Consider the following 20,333-nt stretch of genomic DNA (forward strand, 5'->3'; position numbering starts at 1 on the left):
TATTATATATCCCTGGCCCCTAAGACAACACATCCATATGGTATTAGTTGGGCAGAAGTGGAGATACATTTAGAAAACAATTAAACACCAACACTCTTTCATAACTAATAGATAAGGACATTTCAAATGTGAAAAAAATGGGAAATTGTGTGAAATCCTCTTGCTAAATCTGCTTTTCGTTATGTTTTCATAATGCATAACCACAACATGATGTCACAAAGACAAGGCGTAGAGAGTGCCAGGTGGGTGGAATGGTGTATAGCTTAATGAGGCAATACTGATGGACTGCAGTAAAAGAGGCCTATTGAGTAACATTATAGCTCTGACCTCAAGTCTAGTTTCAGAACCATTTGTCACAGCTCACCCAAACTAACGCCTCTAAAGACCCTTGTTCTGCAGGGTTATGAGGGCTAAACAGAGCGACCTCTTTTTCTCTCTTGGTTCTTTGTAGCTCAATGAAGGCCTTGAATTCCTACTCATCTGAGTATAGTGTCTCTCTCTTGGGGCTGTAGTGGAAGCTTCCATAAAGGAGGACAATAGCTCTACTTTTCCACTACACTTGGCCTCTTACTCCCCAACTCTCCATAGAGACATTTAGCTCTAGCATCTGCACTAAGAAGGCAGCCCTTGCGCTCGCTCTCTCTTTTAAAACCTTTATTTCCTTGTCTCTTTCCAATTTTGTGGGTTTTGTATTTGATTTATTTCTTTTTAGCAGCCTCAGCATTTTACAATTTATTTATTTTTTAACTCTCCTAGTTGTGGTGCAGCCTTTGTTTAATTGTATGGCCCAGTGGCTACTTTAATTACACCACCAAGAGTGAAATAATTTTAATTACTGTGTGGAGTGTTTTAATGGCAAGTATTTGAGTACCAAACTAGCATTTGTTTCATGCACTCTGTGTCTGAAGTATGAGGGCTGATTTTGTAGTGTCAGTCACAAAGTAGCAACGAGGCCATTTCATCTGTAGTGCAATGTTGCACAACTGTTTTCTAGGAATTGAAGGATATAGCAAACTCATTCAACCTAATCAGCACTCGTCACTAATCAGGAACAGGGAATACTTGCCATGTTAGGCTTACTTAAAAATGTAAAACATTTTATCAAAAGTGTAATTGGATGCCAAGCAATATTAGTATGCCAGCATTTAATTTATTTTTTGCTGTATTTTTGGCTGAAGGTGTGTATTGAGTTTGCAACACATTCTAGGTTTTTGATGAACAAAGCAGGGATGTGGAATGGTCCTATTGCAAAGTACAGTACCCCAGTTCAGTGTCCTCTGAATACTTAGCCATGTGAAAATTTGTATAGCATATGTATTCAAGTTAACGGTACATATAATAGTACATATCTGGCCATGTGCAACTGCAATATATGCGCTACATGACATCCTGTCTGTGGGAGTTTAGAAATGAATGCTCCGAATTTCTGGTTGTACACAGCAGTTGGTGTCAGTTAATGTGAGTGTTGAGTGTGAATGTGTGATTTCCTTTCATAATGAAAGCATTACAACTCTCCTTACTGTCTCTGAACCATCAGATGGTCTTCCTCATTATAGTTGTCCTGGAAACAGAGGGCAGGGGCACTGGCTCGGGAGTGGCTGAGGGTTAGTGAGGGACGGTACATCTTGTTTAGAGGAATGGAAGGGAGAGGAGCCACTGTAGCCCGTACACGACTATGAGACTGCCGACCCTGCTGATCAAAAGAGAAAAAGAAAAGGAGGGTAGAGAAAAGACAGAATGCATGATGTTGACATGTCCTCTGTCACTATCACAGGATTTATCATGTTTTATGCACTAGAACAACTTGTCCAAACCAACACTGTTAGACAAAGTGCCTTCTAACTCTTCTCTACAAATGTATGCAGCTTTGGAATAACACATTTTTAGGAAAAATTTCCTGTAGATCTCTGATGATTGCTAATTATGTAATGTCTGTCTGTCTGTCTATCTATCAGAATCATTGTTTATGCTCCTTGCTTTTCTTTTTCTCATGCAGACATATTTCCATATTGACTGATGGAACTAACATGCTACCAATAACTTGTTTTTCAATGCACTGACATGAAGAATGATTGCTTTTTTTCTGTTGAATTCTTCATAAAGCTTTGACCTATTAATAATGGGGTGACATTTAACATGTATGTGGTTGGAAAATCAGAAACCAATAGTTTATTCTGAGTTTTGACTCTGGACTATTATTAACCTAAGGGACCTATTTGTTTCCCCTCTTTATCTCTCTCATTCTTCCTTTTTGTCTTCCCCTTGTGTGGGTGTTTAAATATTAGGTCAGTGCTTGGTTTCATTTTTGCTCTCTGGGGCAATAACTTCCCTGTTCCACCTTCACACACACAATTTCTCAATTCAAGCCCTTTGCTCTTCCTTTTATAATTCAATTTGCATTTTGATTGTTTTAAAATGGCTAAGATTTAAATCTCAACAAAAAACAGCACCATGTTGTTGAACCCAAGCACAGGATAAGGGCAGATATGTCTTTATAACCTGATTTAACTTATGTACTTAGGTTAACATAACCAAACACAACATACATGATATCAAGACTTCCTCTATTCCATCAATAATGTAATACATCAATAATCCTGTTAATAAATAATAACAACAGACAATACAAATTATAAGACCACTGATTGAGAACCTAAAACATTAATCTGCAATAAATTGTCCAAAGCTGTTCTAACAGCTTTAATTATTGGAGACTATATGGAACAGAACAAACATACACCCGGCAACACAGAATTGTATTTTTAAACAAGTCTTTCCGCTGTAGTTCTCTTCCGTTCTATATATCTCAGACATCTTGTTCCATTCTACACCATCTCTCACCTGACGCTGTGTAGAGCCCTCTGGTGGCCGACTAGCATCTCTGCGATGGCCACGTCCCTGGCCTTGTGCTCCAAATGGTTGTGTTGAGCGGGTAAGCAAGCCTCTCATTCTTAAGTTCATGTAAAGATTGGAGTCCAGGCAGAGGGGGTTAAACACTGGGTCCTTCTCTAGCTGCTCCAGGGAGCTCTGGACACAGTGATCATATGATATCAGTTTGCCAAGTACAACCCCAATTCCGAAGAAGTTGGGACAGTATAAAAATGTTAATAAAACCAAAAAGGTGGGATTTGTAAATGATATTCACCCTTTGGTATATTGAAAGCACTACAATTGTATTGTTTTTTTGAAAATGTACAGTAATTTCAAATCAGATGATTGCAATGCACTTCTAAAAATGTGGGACAGTCCAGTATTTACCACTGTGAAACACAAGTTTGTTAAGTTGTGAAAGTGGTTTTCATCTTGCCCTTAACGCACTGAGATTTGACCAGATTCCTTGAATTTTTTAACTATATTGTGCACTGTAGAGGGTGAAATGCCACAAATCCTTCCAGTTTGTCTTTGGGAAACACTGTTCTCAAAGTGCTGGATTATTATCTGTTGGCAAATTGACAAATCTCAAATGAACCTTGCTCTTGAAAGACTAGGCTGTTTTTGGAGGCTCCTTATATACTGACACGACTGCCTCATCATCTGTTTAACATCTCCTTTCACATAACTTTATTTCAACTTGTCAACTTGCTATTAGCCTTAAATTGCCCCGTCTCAATTTTTTGAAGCGAGTTGCAATCATCTGATTTGAAATTACTGTACATTCTCAAAAAACTAAAAATTCAATTAACAAGATAAAATATCATATAATGTGTAGTTGTAGTTCTTTCAAAATAGCAAAGGGTGAATATAATTGAAAGATAACTCCTGTTTGCTTTTATTAGCATTTTTTATACTGTCTCAACTTTTCTGGAATTGGGGTTGTATAAGTAAAACAACCAATAACATCATTTTAAAAAATATTACAGTAGAGATATAACCAGTTTTTGCTGTATTAAATACCATACTCAAGCTGTGAGCCATTTCAGTGCTTTTCATGGTGTTTTATTTTTAGTAAACCCCATTGGTATTTATTATGCCAGGGCCATACCGGATGTACTGAATGTGAATATGTGATGATACCTCTATATTGCATAGTGCTTGGAGTGGGGGCTCCTCAATTACAACAGGCAGAGTGCAGGGCAGCATAAGTTCTCGTGTCAGCACAGGTTTCAAAAGCAGAGTGAGTGATCCAGAGGACTGAAGTATATAGTAAGAGAACACACTAGAGCCCAAGCCCGACTTTGGCTCCGAGCGTGCCAACAGGAACCAGTCACGGGTCTGACAAACACAGATATATATTTATGTTCTGAAATTAAATTAAAATATTATTTTAAAGAACATGTGATTAAGAAACTATTACATGACATGTTCACATCCCTCAAACAACAAATTATCACACTACTCTAAACACACTGGGGACAAACAAGCACTGACTCTGAGTGTGTGGCAGAGAGCATGAAAGGTCTGGTGGTTTGTTTCCATCTCATCCCAGTCTAGCTGCCAGCAAGAGGTTGGTCTGATGACAAAGGGTAGTCCATACAGCACAGACTGACACACTCCGTCGGCATAGAGAACTCTGTCAGTTATACACAACAAAAATAGTTCATCCAAATATAGTCATCCTTAACCCACCCTCATGAGTTTCCAAACGTTTCAAATGATGTTATTTTTTATGTGGAACCCAGTAAAAGTAGTCCAAAAACATTGTGTTGCGTGCTATATTCCAAATCTTCTGAAGCCATTCAATTGGTACAGACCAGCGGCATGTGGAGGAGTTTTGAATTGAGAAGGCAGAGTGACATCAGTGTTTGTTTTGTTGTTGTTGTTTTTACAAGACCAATATAAAGTCTATTTCAGTTCCAGTAGACATTTAAATGGTTTTCAGGTTCCCATACAAATCTGAAATCTAATTTATCACAACATATATGAAAAAGTAGGCATGCATAAAAAAATCTATAATATAAAAAGTGGCATACAGTATTTTGCTTATAAATGCAACAACATAACAAGATACTATAAATGGCTGTTAAAAATGGCTAATAATGTAACATATATTTTCCTTAAATCAGTTTATTATTGTCAAATTTGTATAGGCTATGTACATGTATGCCCCAGAAAATTAATATTATATATGTTAATTGACATATCAGATTTCTGTACGGGAAGGCATATGAAATACCTTTTCACTTACACTGTAAACAGGCATGAAATACATATTTTTGTAAGTTGATATTAACTATTTATTAAATCAAAGACTCATCAAGTGTATGCATTGTTTTATAATTATTATTTTTTAATTGCCTCAAAAACAATACCTACAACAACACAGCAACATACATATTTCATGAATATTTCATCTGTTCCCCTATTATTTTTAGTCATCTTATTTTTGGATAATCCATCATCTAGTCCTTGGTAAACACAGGGTTCGTGATGCACTGATCTGTATCTAAAAAGCGTGCCACTCACGTACCATTTTCAGATTTCAAGTCATTTTGATGTGGATGTGACCAAAAGTGCAGTTGTCTGTCACTTTTCTGTGCAAATAGTTTCTGCACTTCCATCAATTCATCCCATTGATAGCGATCTGCAGAGACCAGCTGTGAGGATGAGGGCATGTGAGAAGGGCTATAGCATTGATTGATTGACAGCGTATTGAACGAATCAGCACTAACAGGAGCCAACGTCTCCACTCACGTGACTTTTCACTGTATTTGGCAATCTTTATCTACTGAGTGTCGCTGTTTGACAGAGTGACTTTAGAAAGATGACTGCTATACTCATTGTTTGAGCTCACATTTCATAATATTTTATTTGTTTGATTTATGTACAGTCATTTACTTTGCTCACCTAACTTTTTGAGGAGACATTACCTCCCTTGCCTACTAGGAGAAATCACAACTGGCACAGACTGAAATTTAAGTCATTGTTCGCTCATTTTCTTGGCCTTCCACAAAGATTATGTCTAGCCTGTGTTCACAACCAGATTTAAAAACAAATGTCACAGCATGTTCGATTACTACACATGTGAAAACCAATGGTGTTGTGTTGTAAATTATTTTGATATGCCACTTTTGAATCTGGACACCGATTCAAAGTATAGAGGTGAATATTAAATTTGGCTTCTGAAGTCTTGGAATATAGTGCACAAGTTGTATGGAGTTATATTTTATTGCTTTCATGGCATTGTCCTCTGGAGTTTGACAACCCCTTTTGTTGTATGCAAGGGTGGAATAACGAGTCTACCTAAATTTCTACCTTTGTGTTCCACAGGAAAAATAACCTATAATAGGCTGGGTGAATAATGGCAGAAGTTTTGAGCAAACTATTCCTTTAAATCGTTTCAACTACAAATATGTAAAGCTCTTTACAAATAAAAATGCATAATAGTTGAACACAACTCTCTACTCTGTTCCTAATTAAATTAAGAGAACAACACTAGAATAAAAAAAGACAAAAGACCAAGCGTGGGCAAGTGAAAAACAAAACAAAACGAAAAACAGCATGAGTGTGAGGGAGAATTACAAAAGTCTATTCCAAATCAACCCATAATGACAAGGTGGGGAAAACTGGTATGATTGTATCACAGTGCCTGGACAAATGACCTCATGTGCATGTAAATCGTATACAATGTATGGCTGTGTGTGGGAGACAGAGGACTCAAACACAGAGCTCTCTGTTTGATTGATAAAAACCTGATGGTATTTTGACATTAGCATAGTTGATTAATTTTATCTTTCTTCATCACACTCTGCATACTTGTACATTTAGAAACCACATACAAGCTAAGTTATTGTGTTCCTATTAAAATTGTATCTTATGTACTGTGTTTCTGATACTGTAACTGAATGTCTGAAAAAACTAAAACACCATGGTGCACTTTACCAGTTGTGTAATTTTCTATATTACAATATAAAATATAGCACTCTGGTGCCTTATTGAAGCTCTAAAAAAAATCACTATTCAAAATAATTTACTGTTATTTGCTTCCAGCTTAGCTACTGTACACAAAAACAAAATTAACTATAGGCGTGGCTGTACTTCACAACTCGTAGACACTGTGGTGAGGGGCTCTGATTGGTCAGGCTCTTGTTCAGGGGCTGGAAATCTTGTATACTCTCAGTCTTCACTCCAAGGTCAGGAGTGCTGGGAAGCAGGGCTGGGCTAAGAAGTCTCTCCTGCATGTCACACTTCAAACAGACTGTAGAGGGCGACATGAAGCAACATCACACACATGGATTATGAGCAGACAGGTAAAATGCAAACGCAAGAGATGGATTTCAAAATGAGTATTTTGGTGGAAGAACCCTGATCCAAGTTTGTTTAAAATTATTTTTTAGGATAAGTCTACAAGCTCATTGTGGGTCTCATTCACTAACCATGCATACACACGTATTTTGGTGTAAAAAAAATGCAATTATTATTGTATGTGTGTGTGTATACCAGGGCTTGGCCTGTTATTGGCAGGGTTTGGTGTAGAACTCTGTGCTGTGAGAGAAGGGGGTAACAACAAGTGGACATGTTCCCTGTCTCCACCCTGGTTATGTAGCCACATTTTCAGAGCACTCTCCACAGCCACAACTGTGCCCTCCACTTGCTGTAGGTCCATCTCTGTCCCCAACATCAGGCTCTCTATAGAATGAAGAGAAATACATTATGCTTCTGAATATGAGAATAAGAACTGCAAAAAAGCTAAATCACACTCCTGCTTCCCTCTGATCATGAGACCAGAAGACTAATTCTTAACAAAAAGGCTGCAAGTTCAAATCAAATAATTTGTTAATGTGTTAATGAGCTCCCACCTGCTCCATCATTACTATACTATATGGCAATGTTAAATGTGCCTGCTTCAATTTGCTTAGGATAAAAAGCATCTGCCAAACAGCAATTTATCAAAGTACTTTATATCCTGGAAGAAAAGCAGAGGGTGCAATAATCCAATACAACCAGAAGAAAATACTGTGAAACTGATTATATATATCCCATCAAAGATAGAACATCTTGAGTAGTCTCAAAATGTGCTTTGTGATATTTAATCTTGTGAATATTTAGATAATGAGTTTTTGTTATCTTGGCTGGTTTGGGCTCAGAGTAGTTTACATTTAAATCAATTTTCACCATACAAAAAAAAATAAATAAATAAATAAAATGTAATAATTACTAAGACAGATACACTGTATAACACAGTATTAGGAGTTCCTTTAAAGTCTCACATTACAAATGTCTATATTTCTGAATTTAAATATCAAAATATATACATATCATCCCTGAATAAAAAAATCAAATGATCCTTAAATGTACTGTTGAAGTGGAAACTGAAATCTTTGTGAGCAATATGGCCACTCTCTTTGGACTCTCATTTCCTCTAAATTATTATTATGTATGTATTGTTTTATTTTCTCCCCAATTTGGAAATGCCCAATTCCCAATGAGCTCCAAGTCCTCATGGCTGCGTAGTGACTTGCCTCAATCTGGGTGGCGAAGGATGAATTTCAGTTGCCTCCGCGTCTGAGACCATCAATCCACGCATCTTATCCTGTGGCTTGTTGAGCGTTACCGCGGAGACCTAGCATGTGGAGGCTCACACTATTCTCCGTGGCATCCCGTCCGTCTAAATTATTAACTTTTTCTCTAATACTCTGTAGGGCTTTAAACTGGTTATGGAGATTTGCTGTATGTTTTTAATCTTTCATTCCCAAACAAACTCAATAACCGAGAGAAAGGCTGATAGCTAAAATAAGAGACCACTCAAATCAGTCCCAACCATGACAATCACTACCAACCCAACACAATAAAACAGTTTTTTGGGGGTTGTTATAAGAGCACAATCTAATGTATCTCATCTACGGTTCAGATTAACATAGCAAACCTAAGCACCACTGTGTGCAAACACATTTATGTGCCAGGTTAATCACAAATGCCCAAATAGCTGTATTTAAATTCATTAGAGGCAATTTATTCAAAGTAATTGCTTATTCCAATGCACAAATCAAGCTGCCAACATGCATTGTAATCAATCAATTATACTGTATCATTGGGTCAAATCTGCAGAAATTATTAGCAGATCTGTTTAGTTTACCAGCATATATTCGGGCCAGTTCTGGTTAGATCCTCACCTGCTGGAGACTTACCCCTCGGCCCACTTCTGTCTACTGCACTCGGCTGAATGCCTGAGTACTCACTCCCCGGATCCGGCCCAAAATCAATCGGCCCAGAAGCGGCAGCCAGTGATGCACAGATGCTGGCAGAGTTAAGACGGAATCAGCCCGAAACAATTGTAGACAGCACACCAGAGCTGGCCCAAATTTATTTCTGCATGTAGAGTTCTGACTAAATACATCTTAGTACGCTAAATGTCCACATTCAGTTGATGTAGTCCAGATGGAGAAGGTGAAAAAAAGAGTGTGGAGAGTGTGAAAGGCTTAGCTTAAAAGACTAATAACATTGATACACATTCACAAGCTTCTCACAATAAGTTGCTGGAATTCGGGCCCAGTCCTCCAGACAGAACTGGTGTAACTAAGTCAGGTCACCTTGCTTTCACACACTTTTTCATCTCTGCCCACAAACTGTCTATCAGACGGAGGTCAGGGCTTTGAGATGGCCACTCCAATACCTCGAATTTGTTGTCCTTAAGCCATTTTGCCACAACTTTGGAGGTATGCTTGGGGTCATTGTCCATTTGGAAGACCCATTTTTTAAAAAGGTTTAACTTTCTGGCTTACGTCTTGAGATGTTCCTTCAATATATCCACATCATTTTCCTTTCTCATTACGCCATCTATTTTGTGAAGTGCACCAGTCCCTCCTGCAGCAATGCACCCCCTTTTTCTTCCAAACATTACAATGGTCATTATGGCCAAAAGGTCATTACATTTTTGTTTCATCAGACCAGAGGAAATTTCTCCAAAAAGTAAGATCTTTGTCCCCATGTGCACTTGCAAACTATATTCTGTTTTATGGCAGTTTCTGAGCATTGGCTTCTTCCTTGCTGACCAGCCTTTCAGGTTATGTTGATATAGGACTTGTTTTACTGTGGATATAGATATTTGTCTACCTGTTTTGCCCAACATCTTCACAAGGTCCTTTGCTGTCGTTCTAGGATTGATTTGCACTTTTCGCACCGAACTATGTTCATATCTAGGAGACAGAATGTGTATCCTTCCTGAGCGGTATGATGGCTGCATGGTCCCATGGTGTATATACTTGTGTACTATCATTTGTACAGATGAATGTGGTACCTTCAGGCATTTGGAAATTGCTCTCAAGAATGGGTCGTAGGGACAACTCCTGGGGTCATTCGGATATGGTGCTCTATGAGATTTGTACGACTGGGAAGAGGCAACAACACATCAGAGAATTTTCCTTGCAACCTGGCAACCTTCGTGACTTGGGATGGTGAGAGGTGGGAGAGGTGGTCTCCACCTCTCGATCGGTGTCTTTTAAGTTCACCTCCAGTCCGAACTCCTCCCTCTCTGGAACCACAGTTGCCAAAGTCACGGGGACTACCTCTATCTGTTTTTCACCTCATAATCGATTATCCCAACTCGCGTGTGACCTCAAAGTGTCCTTGCCACTTGGCGAGTTATTTCAAGCTCAATGTGGGGAGCCATAAAAGGACTTTATCTCCCGATATTAATTTCTCGTAGTTGAGTACCCCTATTTTACAGCAGGCTTTGATGTTCATGAGTCTAGGGCAAATTCTCTTGTGTTAATCTCCTCCCCAGTGTCTGGAGTTTTGCTCCCAGGTCAAGAATGTATTGGATTTAGTTTTTGCTGTTTGAGGTCTCTCCTCCCAATTTTCCCATAGGATGTCGAACACGCCATGCGGTTGACACCCATACAATAATTAAAATGGGGAGAACCTCATGGAAGCTTGCAGGACCTCTCGTACTGCAAATAATAGGGGCTCCAGCCACTTGTCCCAATTTCGAGCGTCTGCATGCACAAACTTACGAACCATATTTTTTATGGTCTGATTAAATCTTTCGACCATGCCGATTTAATCGATTTCCCAATAATTTGTAGAGTTAGCGTAGTGTATGTGAGATAAACAAAGTGCCCTGATCAGTGAGGATTTCTTTCAGAATCACCACTCGGGATATAATTCTGAAGAGTGCCTCCGCAACTGTTCATGCCTAAATATTGTGCAGAGGCACTGCTTCCGGATATCGCGATGCCTAGTCCACCAGAACCAACAAAAAGCAACGACCGCTTCCTGTCCGCTTTAATAGCCCAACGAGGTCCATACCAATTCTTTCAAAGGGGACCTCGATCAATGGAAGGGGGTGCAATGGCGGTCTTGGGGTGGCCATTGGATTCACCAGCTGACATTCACGCCATGCCGCACAAAACCTGTAAACATCCCCGCGAATGCCCGGCCAATAGAAATGGGCTATTAGACGGTTCAGTGTTATTTCCTGTCCTTAATGACCTGCTATCGGACTCTCTGGAATAACATTTCCAGATGGCTCTTGGGAACTAACAACTGGGTTGTATCCTCCTCTGTTTGAGTGTCCTGTGTCACTCGATACAACCAATCTTTAATAATCAAAAATGGATATATGATAGCAATGCCTCGCTGGAGGCGTTGACCATAAATTACTCTCACTTGGTCGAAGGGTCTTGTCTCGCGTCTGCTCCAGAGGGAAATCCCCTGCTGGGAATCCTCTAAGGGCTGGGGAAGCCGAGACTTCCCCCTCCATTTCATCCTCCTGATGTGGAGCTGACGTTGATGGCCCTGGCACCACCTCCCCAGCGAATCACACACCACACACCGATACCCTTTGTTGCAGGACCCATCCACACATATTCCCCTCAATAAAGTTGTAAATGCTGGCGGATTCATACCCAAGATTAGTGGATCGGAGAGGCAGAGACTAACTGCAGCATCCCACAGGTGTCAATCCCTACGGCTCTTCCTCTCCTGGCCACACCCCTTCACCACACCGGTTAATTTTGTTCCAATAATTTTTTCATGAAATCAAACGTTTTAACACAGTAATTTTTTGGAACTACACCACATCATGTTGCCCAAAACAATTCTACTTGTGCTTTGATTCTGAACTTTACATATTGTTCTTTAATTAACAACTATGTATAATACTACATATACATACACGCCTAATCCAGATACAAGGAAAACATTATTAGAGGTAAAAAGTATATTTCTCAGTTGTTTCCAAGTCTTCACTGAATTATTGTTAGATATGATGCATTAATACAGATTTGATACTTCTGGGTTTTGACTGAGAAACAGATCTGTAATTAAAATTTTACATAACAGTTAATTATCTGTATGCTTCCCCTGTGTGGAGAAATCCACCACACAGGAGAAAATATATTATTTATATTGCTTATTTTTGCTTATTTTGGTTAGGCAAGTCTCTTATTTTGGGCTTGTTTTTCCAGATCAGTTGACTTGTTTCTCTTGTGAGATCTGGCAATGCTGCAATTGGTATTTCACCCAGCACTTAGTGCAGAGTACTGTCATTTTAAAAAGAACATTATTAACTAATTAAAATATGAAATTACTGTGACGTCACAAAGCAGCCGTGTGGTGCTTCAGAGTAGCTGATTTCAATGGTGGATACGAGCTGCACTATAGTTTCTTTTTAAGCATTATATTGTATTGTATTTTATATTGTAATAATGTTTGTTAAGGTAAGGCATATAAAAATTATTTTAAATGGGTATATACGGTATAGAATAAATTAAATTATTGCTAAATTACTGCTTAAATTTTTTGTCCACGTACGAATATGCCACGTACAGCATATAATATGGCATATTCAAAATTCAAATTTATTAACAGCCGATTTAAATTGACCAAGTTACTCAGTAAGCCCTTTCATGGAGAGACAGGGGACCATTCATCTGGTTAGATCGGTGGTTGCACTTTCGTTTGCTATCGGAGTTTATGCAATTCGTTAAAATGTTAAATCTACCAATACGGCAAATGGGTCTTATTAGAGCAGACGCGATAAAAATGATGGTGATTCCTGAAATATGCTATTCATGTCATATTTTTTATGTTGGCTACTCCTCCAAAACACACTTAGAAGAGTTAAGCTGAATTATTTCTATTTTGTACAAATCAAATTCACATTGGCCCATTTATTAACATGACAAAACAAAACTGTTATTACATTTTTAATAAATTGTACGCAGAAATCGAGCAACGCAACAAACTCTCCCATTACAATGACTGCTGTCACTCACTGCAGGTTAACACTGTTTGAGACCTGCATTTCAACGCAAATTCGAATGCTCTCATTAAAAACAAAGTTGTCTAATCAGCATAATAAATCAATTATTTACACAGCGTCTGTGCCTCGATTATAACTGGATCATTTTAGTTTTGTCCTGTTGCTCATTTGCAGTGTATTTAACTCTACGTTCAAAGCGAGCGATGCAACGTAATGAATCCAAAATAATTACAAAGTGCTTTTCGCTCTTGTTTTACTTTTCAAGCGTCTTCAGTTTTATTTTTCGTGTGCTATGTGAAAAGAGGTGGAACATAAAGCATCTGGGTATTCAGATGGCTTAAAACTTGTGCATTAGGATCAGATGTCATTACTGATAGGATGGAGGACTAATCTAAGTGGCTCTGATTGGCCATTGCCATTTCATTGCTCAACGGACATGTTTTCACAATTACATAATCGTGGCAGCCTTAATCGTAATCGCAATTCGTTTTTCGATTAATTGTGCAGCCCTACAGGAGAGATATTCTTCCGGGTCAGCACGCATGGAAAAACATTAACTTCATTTGAAGCCACTCCTATCAAGACAGCCAAAACATCTGACATTGCTATGAGCAGAAAATGTTGGTCTAAAATAGGTTGTTTTAGGATAAGCGTGTTAAATTACTTGGTCAATTTCAAGCAAATGTTATCCTCATCATTTACCATGGAAATAGCAGTCACATTCTTATCTTTTACATCTTTCTGTATAAAGCTCATTAGTATCATTTTTATATATGATTAACAAGTGGTTTCCATAATCTCTTATGTTTTAGGTGGCTAAAAATGTGTTAGATTAGATTTTTGGTTGTCCTCAGTCCTGCTATATGACACATGCAATGACCAAACACAGTTCACTTTTAATGTGACGTTTGATGATGGATAAATCTGAAAATGTAAACATAATTTCACAATAATATTATAAAAACAGAGCTCATACAAATAATGATGGAGCAATCTTTGGTTAGGTTTGAATCTAGCCTGGATCAGTTATATAAATGTTACCTGCATATACCGCTTGCTCAGGACAGGCTTTTACCAAATTTAACAAAGGTGTCTGTTAAGTAACAATTTCAGGTAGAATTGACATTTACATTACAAGAACAAACAAATCAAACTGAAAAAGTCAACAAGCAGAGCTAGAATAAACCCCCTCTTTCTTTCATCATTGCTTTAAACAGGGAAGGAGCTAAATTAAATACTACACATTCAAAATAGCTCTTCTGCTTTTAAAGAAGAGAGAGAGTCTAAGAGAGACTGAGATCAAAAGCGCAGAGAGGGAGAGCGAGAACATTTTACTTTTAAATCCTCTCCAAACAGAATCATTGCCAAAGACACATTCTCAAGGGAAATGCACACTTAATGATTAAACTGAGTGTGTGAACAGACCACCGTGCCAGCCAGACACTCCCACACATATCTTCTTCTTGTTCGTCCATCAAAGTTGATGATGACCATGGCACGTTTGTCATTTTGTTGGGATTTGATGAGTGCGCAGATGGCTGAAGAGGCCAATCCGAGCCCGGAATTCTCTGTGGCACACTGGACAGGTCAGGGAGGATGTAGAGCTCTGAGGTGCAGCCACACACCCTTCCTTGGTAGATTTGCGCTGCTGCCTCTTCAAGATAGCACAGGAGCTTCTCCTACTCTCACAGAGGACTGCACCATCCTGTACTTTTCTTCTCCAGGCAGGTCGGTCCTGTGCTAGGGATTCCCAGCTTTTCAGGTCGAATCCAAAGCTCTTCAAGGAAGCTTTAAAGGTGTCCTTGTAGCGCTTTTTGGGGCCACTTTGTGCTCACTTGCCATTCTTCAGCTCGCCAAAAAAGACTTGTTTTGGAAGTCTCACGTAAGACATTCTAGTCACGTGGCCAGTCCATCTAAGCTGTTCCTTCGCAAGCAAGGTGTAGATGCTGGGAATATTTGCCTTGCTGAGGACTTCCGTGTCAAGGATTCTGTCTTGCCACTTGATCCTCAGCAGTTTCCTCAGACAGCTCAAGTGGAGATGATTCAATTTCTTGGCATGGTGCTGGTAAACTGTCCAGGCTTCGCACCCATACAGAAGGGTTGGTAAGACAACAGCCCGGTAGACCTTCAGTTTTGTCTCCTGCTTGATGCCTGTCCTTTCCCATACCGAGTCACGTCGATGTCCAAAGGCTGCACTGGCCTTGACAATCCTGATGTTAACTTCATCGTCTATGTGCACAGCGCGAGACAGTGTACTACCGAGGTAAATAAACTTGTCAACGGCTGAAAGCTTTTGCCCATTCACAAAGATGGTTGGCTCAGTGTAGGGTTTCCCAGGAGCAGGTTGGTATAGGACTTCAGTTTTCTTTGTGCTGATTGTTAGGCCAAAGTTGTTGCAAGCTGAGGAGAGGTGGTCCATACTGTCCTGTAGATCTTTATTTGAGCCAGCAGCCAGAGCACAGTCATCAGCAAACAAAAGTTCTTGAACAGTGACTTCCTCCACTCTAGTTTTGGCTTGCATCCTCCGCAGATTGAATAGCCCACCGTCAAAACGGTAGATGAAGTTAACCCCAGTGTTGTGATTCTGGAATGAGTCTTGCAGCATGGCAGAAAACACCATGCTGAAGAGCGTTGGTGCTAAAACGCAGCCTTGCTTCACCCCGTTTGTGATTGGGAACGGATCAGAGAGTTCTTGCTTGTCTCTGACGCTGGCCATCATGCCATCATGGAGATTGCGCACGATGCCAATGAACTTGTCTGGACACCCATACTTGGCCATGATTTTCCATAGGCCCTCCCAGCTGACTGTGTCGAATGCTTTTGTTAGATCAACGAAAGCCATATATAGATCAACATTTTGTTCTTGGCATTTCTCCTGTAACTGCCGGGCAGTAAATACCATGTCAGTGGTTCCGCGATCTTTTCTGAAACCACACTGACTCTCAGGTAGCAGACCCTGGTCTAGGTGGACAATTAGGCGGTTCAGAAGGATTCTTGCCAAGGTTTTGCCAGCGACTGATAGTATGGAGATGCCTCTATGGTTGTCACAGTCCTGCCGATTGCCTTTCCTTTTATATAGATTTATTATAATAGTATCCTTGAACTCCTTGGGAACGGCTTCTAATTTCCACAGAGACTGGAAGAGGTCGGTCAGTTTCTCGACTAAGCGAGGCCCTCCAGCCTTGTAGATTTCTGCTGGAATGGCATCGGACCCTGGAGCTTTGCCTGATGAGCGGAGTGTTATGGCTTTGCTGGTTTCCCCAATAGATGGTAGAACAGCCAGAGACTGGTTTATTTCAACTTGAGGCAGTCTCGCAATTGCCTCCTCATTTATGCATGATGGCCGGTTGAGGACCGCGCTGTAGTGTTCGACCCACCTTGCAAGTATTTTGTCCTTCTCCGTGAGGAGTGTTGTTCCATCTGAATTCAGGAGAGGTGAAGTTCCTGAGTGTTGCGGACCATAGACCTGCTTGAGTGCATAATAGAGGCACTTGGTGTTGTTACTGTCAGCGTAGGATTGAATCTCCTCAGCTTTTGCGCACAGCCAGGCGTCTTGCATGACTCTGAGTCTCTGCTGGACAATCCTGCGAATGTTGAGGAAGGCAGTTTTCTTTAAACTTGAGCTGCTGTCATTCAGATATGCTTTATGCAGGTGGTGTTTTTTGTCAAGGAGTGCTCTGATTTCTGCATCGTTCTCATCAAACCAATCTTGATGTGTATGTAATGGAACACCAAGTGATTCAAGGGCTGTAGAATGCAGCACGGTCTTGAGAGCAGTCCAGTCTGCCTCAGCGTCTGTATGCTCGAAGCTTAGAGACTCCAGGTGATGGTCTAGAGCCTCAACAAAGGCCAGTCTGGTGTGTTCCAGTTGTAGGCGAGTGATGTTAAGACGCTTGACATGTCTTTTTCCTTGTGGGCGTCTGGGAGGCTTAATCCGGATGTTAAGTTTGGAGATGATGAGACGATGGTCAGTCCAACATTCAGCACCACACATTGCCTTGGTCACCCTGACATCGTGCCGGTCACTCCTCCTCACGATGACATAGTCAATCAAGTGCCAGTGGTGTGAACGAGGATGCATCCATGAAGTTTTCTTGCGCTTTGGTAGTTGGAATATCGTGTTGGTGATGAGCAGGTCAAATTCAGAGCATGTTTTCAGCAGTAGAAGACCGTTGCTGTTACATTTTCCAATGCCATGTGCACCTATGACTCCATTCCATGATTGATGGTCACTTCCAACTCTGGCGTTGAAATCACCCAGTATCAGGAGTTTGTCCGAGCTGGCTGTGGCAGCAATAATGACTTCCAGGTCATTATAAAACTTGGTTTTTATCTCGTCAGAGTTGGTCATGGTAGGGGCATAGGCACTGATGATGGTGGCCGCCTTTTTACCCAATAGGTGGAGCTGTAAGGTCATTAAACGGTCGTTTATCCCCTTGGGTTGGCTTGCCAGTTGGTTGACCAGGTGGTATTTTACTGCAAAACAAACACCAGCATCACGTCTCTCCTCCTGGCCTCGTCCGCTCCAGAAGAATGTGTAACCTGCACCCACTTCAGTCACTTGTCCAGTATCGGCCAGTCGGGTCTCACTAAGGGCAGCAACATCCACGATGTATCTTGCTAGCTCTCTGCCCACGAGGGCAGTGCGTCTCTCAGGTCTTTTTGATCCAGATGTGTCCATCAAAGTGCGCACATTCCAGGCGCCAACAGTGAGTGGTATCACTTTGGTCTTTTTCATTTTATTTGTTTTTCTTTTTGTTTTTTGACCGCAAGTATGGGATCCCGCCAGCTGCGGTAGGCTGGCCAGGATGTTTTGAAGCAGACAATGTTTAGGGTACCTTTTCTAACCCTTTCCTCACTACGGAGGTGAGCAGTGCGATCCTGAATAGGGCTGCTCAGTCACTCAGTGTGCTGCCGGACTTCACTGCTGCTTCGGTCCAGTGAGGGAACGACCAATATCCTGAGCCGCCTGCGTGCAGGTTTGCGGCTACAGCTTCCAGCATATCCGTGCCTGCTGCTTCGTCGCTCACCCATCGCCACAGGACTTGGATAATGACGATGGTAAAAAAGTGCCATGACTTGCGCAGAGAACTTGTATTTAAGTGAGGGTGATTTGCGCAGCATTCAACCTCACTCTCTCGACCAGCCGCATCTGTACCCAGTGGCAAGACATAGTCAAGACGACTGGAGATGGTCCTGGTTGCAGTGGAAGGTCCAAAGACCCGTTTTGGTGGAATTTCCTCCACCAAGGGTTCCACACGCCCAGGCTCAGACAAGCTGAGTTTTCCGGGTTAGTTAACCGCCGCCCGGGGTTCGGCGTTGGCAGCTGCTGACTGTACCGACTCACCAGGGATGTTGAGCCTGGTGTGCGCCTACGGTAGCAGCTAGAGGGCCGGGCCAGATGGAACAAGCCTGAGGCACAACTAGCTGGTCAGACCATATACACACACCCACAAGCTCCTACACACATCCATCATCTCATTTCAAAGAGATACATTTTCTCCAGTTTGGGATGAGAGCACATTAGCTTAGCACATTCTGTTTCTTTTATTGCAAGCTTAAGTAAGTCAGCAACCTTCTACTCACACTTACAGACTTTCATTCTTTGCCTCTCAATATTCTATGTCCTGAATGTTCCTTTTTTCCTACCCATTCTACTTCTTGTCTTTTTCTTTGTACCTTATTGTTTTTTCAGCCTTACTTATTTCTTTATCATACTTCCTCCAGTTGCCCTTATCCATCTCCCTCTTTAACCTCTCCTTGATCTCCGCTTCCTGGTTCTTTCTCACCACCAAAAGTGTTTGTAAACTTCAGAGCTTTAATAGATTTTGACTCCCTTTAATCTGATTTGTATCATCTATAACAATATTACTACTGTAGGACCACAGTTGGGGTAGACTATATAATGTAATTTCCAGACTAATTAATTTATTAATCAAAGGTAAAGGGTAAATTCTGTGCCATTTGTCACCAAAGGGAATTACTCAAATAATCAGATAACATTTACAATAGTAAACTTATTCATAGTCAGACAAACTGCCAATCTCGCCTATCTCATGACATTGGTTTAGCCAGGGATGTCCAAACTACGGACCGCGGGCCATCTGTGGCACGCCGACTGCTCTGAATGTGGCCCGCGAGAGGTTCTAGAAATTTTGGCCCATTATTGAGAAATTGTATGAAATTAATATTCTGAACACTGAGTGTCGCTGGCTCGTGCAGTCACATTTCACAACGCATGGTCTCCAAAAGTGTGTTCTCGTTAGTTGCCGCCAGCTTCATACATTGGAAGAGTTCAGGAGTTTTTAATGAACGGAAGAAGCACCACACAAAAAATATTCTGCATTTGTGAAACGACTGATATCAGGTTAGATCCTTTGCTCATGTACTCATTCTCGATAAAATATCCCGATACAACCACGCATCATGCAACTGAGAAGAGCTGTCCTTGTGCAGTGCGAGTGGCCACACCAAGTTTAATGAGCGCACACAGAGACACGTGAGCCGAGCACACTTTTCTATAACGTCCTCTGTAGCACTGGGAAGTTTAATTCATTGTAGTGATTTGGTTCGTTCGGATGTTTCACTGAAACATGAAAAATGATTCACGGACTTCCCATCACAAGGTGAGAGTTAGGACATGGGAGAGAGCGTGAGAAAATCGAGTATCTCTCCGTGTACTGCACACGCTCAGCTTGCACTTGCGCGTTAACCAAGTTAAAGGGAGCGCAATCATTTTTTATCAAATTTAAAACAAAAAGGTATTTGTAATAGAAGTAACAACAGAACAGAAACTGATTGAATTACTAATATATAAGGAGTAATACCTTGAATAATGTCAAAGCAAAAAATATTCTGATCATTAAGATCACACCCAAGTGTCACACCCAAAACTGCTCAGAAGCAGATCTACGTGCTTTGCATTGACACTTAATGGACTTTAAAGTTAAAACACAATATCAAATAGGAATTGAACATAGCATAATATTTCATATAATGTTAAATTACTGCATTGTCAGAAATGAACTTTTCGATAAAGGGGCCAATAATTGCCCACTGAATCTAATTTTCAGGGGCATTTTTATGTTTATGAGGGCATTTTTTCTAAATATATAAAATGTACTGTGTTAAATTTACTTCTTTTTTAAAACCTATTTTATGTCATATAAGTAATGCTACTCTTGAAGTAGAA

At 40.5% G+C, this 20,333-nt stretch overlaps 1 protein-coding gene across 1 annotated transcript in view; it reads right to left on the reverse strand.

Moving 5' to 3' along the window:
• Positions 1–1,516: 1,516 nt before the first annotated feature.
• The window catches only part of m1ap (meiosis 1 associated protein), a 32,108-nt gene continuing 13,291 nt past the window's right edge, over positions 1,517–20,333 (reverse strand). The window contains exons 4-8 of the mRNA XM_052129221.1: positions 7,378–7,566; positions 6,976–7,135; positions 4,369–4,510; positions 4,015–4,212; positions 1,517–1,690 (exon numbers count right to left, since the gene is read on the reverse strand). Of these exons, the coding sequence (XP_051985181.1) occupies positions 1,517–1,690; positions 4,015–4,212; positions 4,369–4,510; positions 6,976–7,135; positions 7,378–7,566 (863 nt within the window). The remainder of the gene's footprint in view (positions 1,691–4,014; positions 4,213–4,368; positions 4,511–6,975; positions 7,136–7,377; positions 7,567–20,333) is intronic.

Source organism: Xyrauchen texanus, chromosome 1 (genome assembly GCF_025860055.1).
Source record: "Xyrauchen texanus isolate HMW12.3.18 chromosome 1, RBS_HiC_50CHRs, whole genome shotgun sequence".
Classification (NCBI taxonomy): Eukaryota; Metazoa; Chordata; class Actinopteri; order Cypriniformes; family Catostomidae; genus Xyrauchen; species Xyrauchen texanus.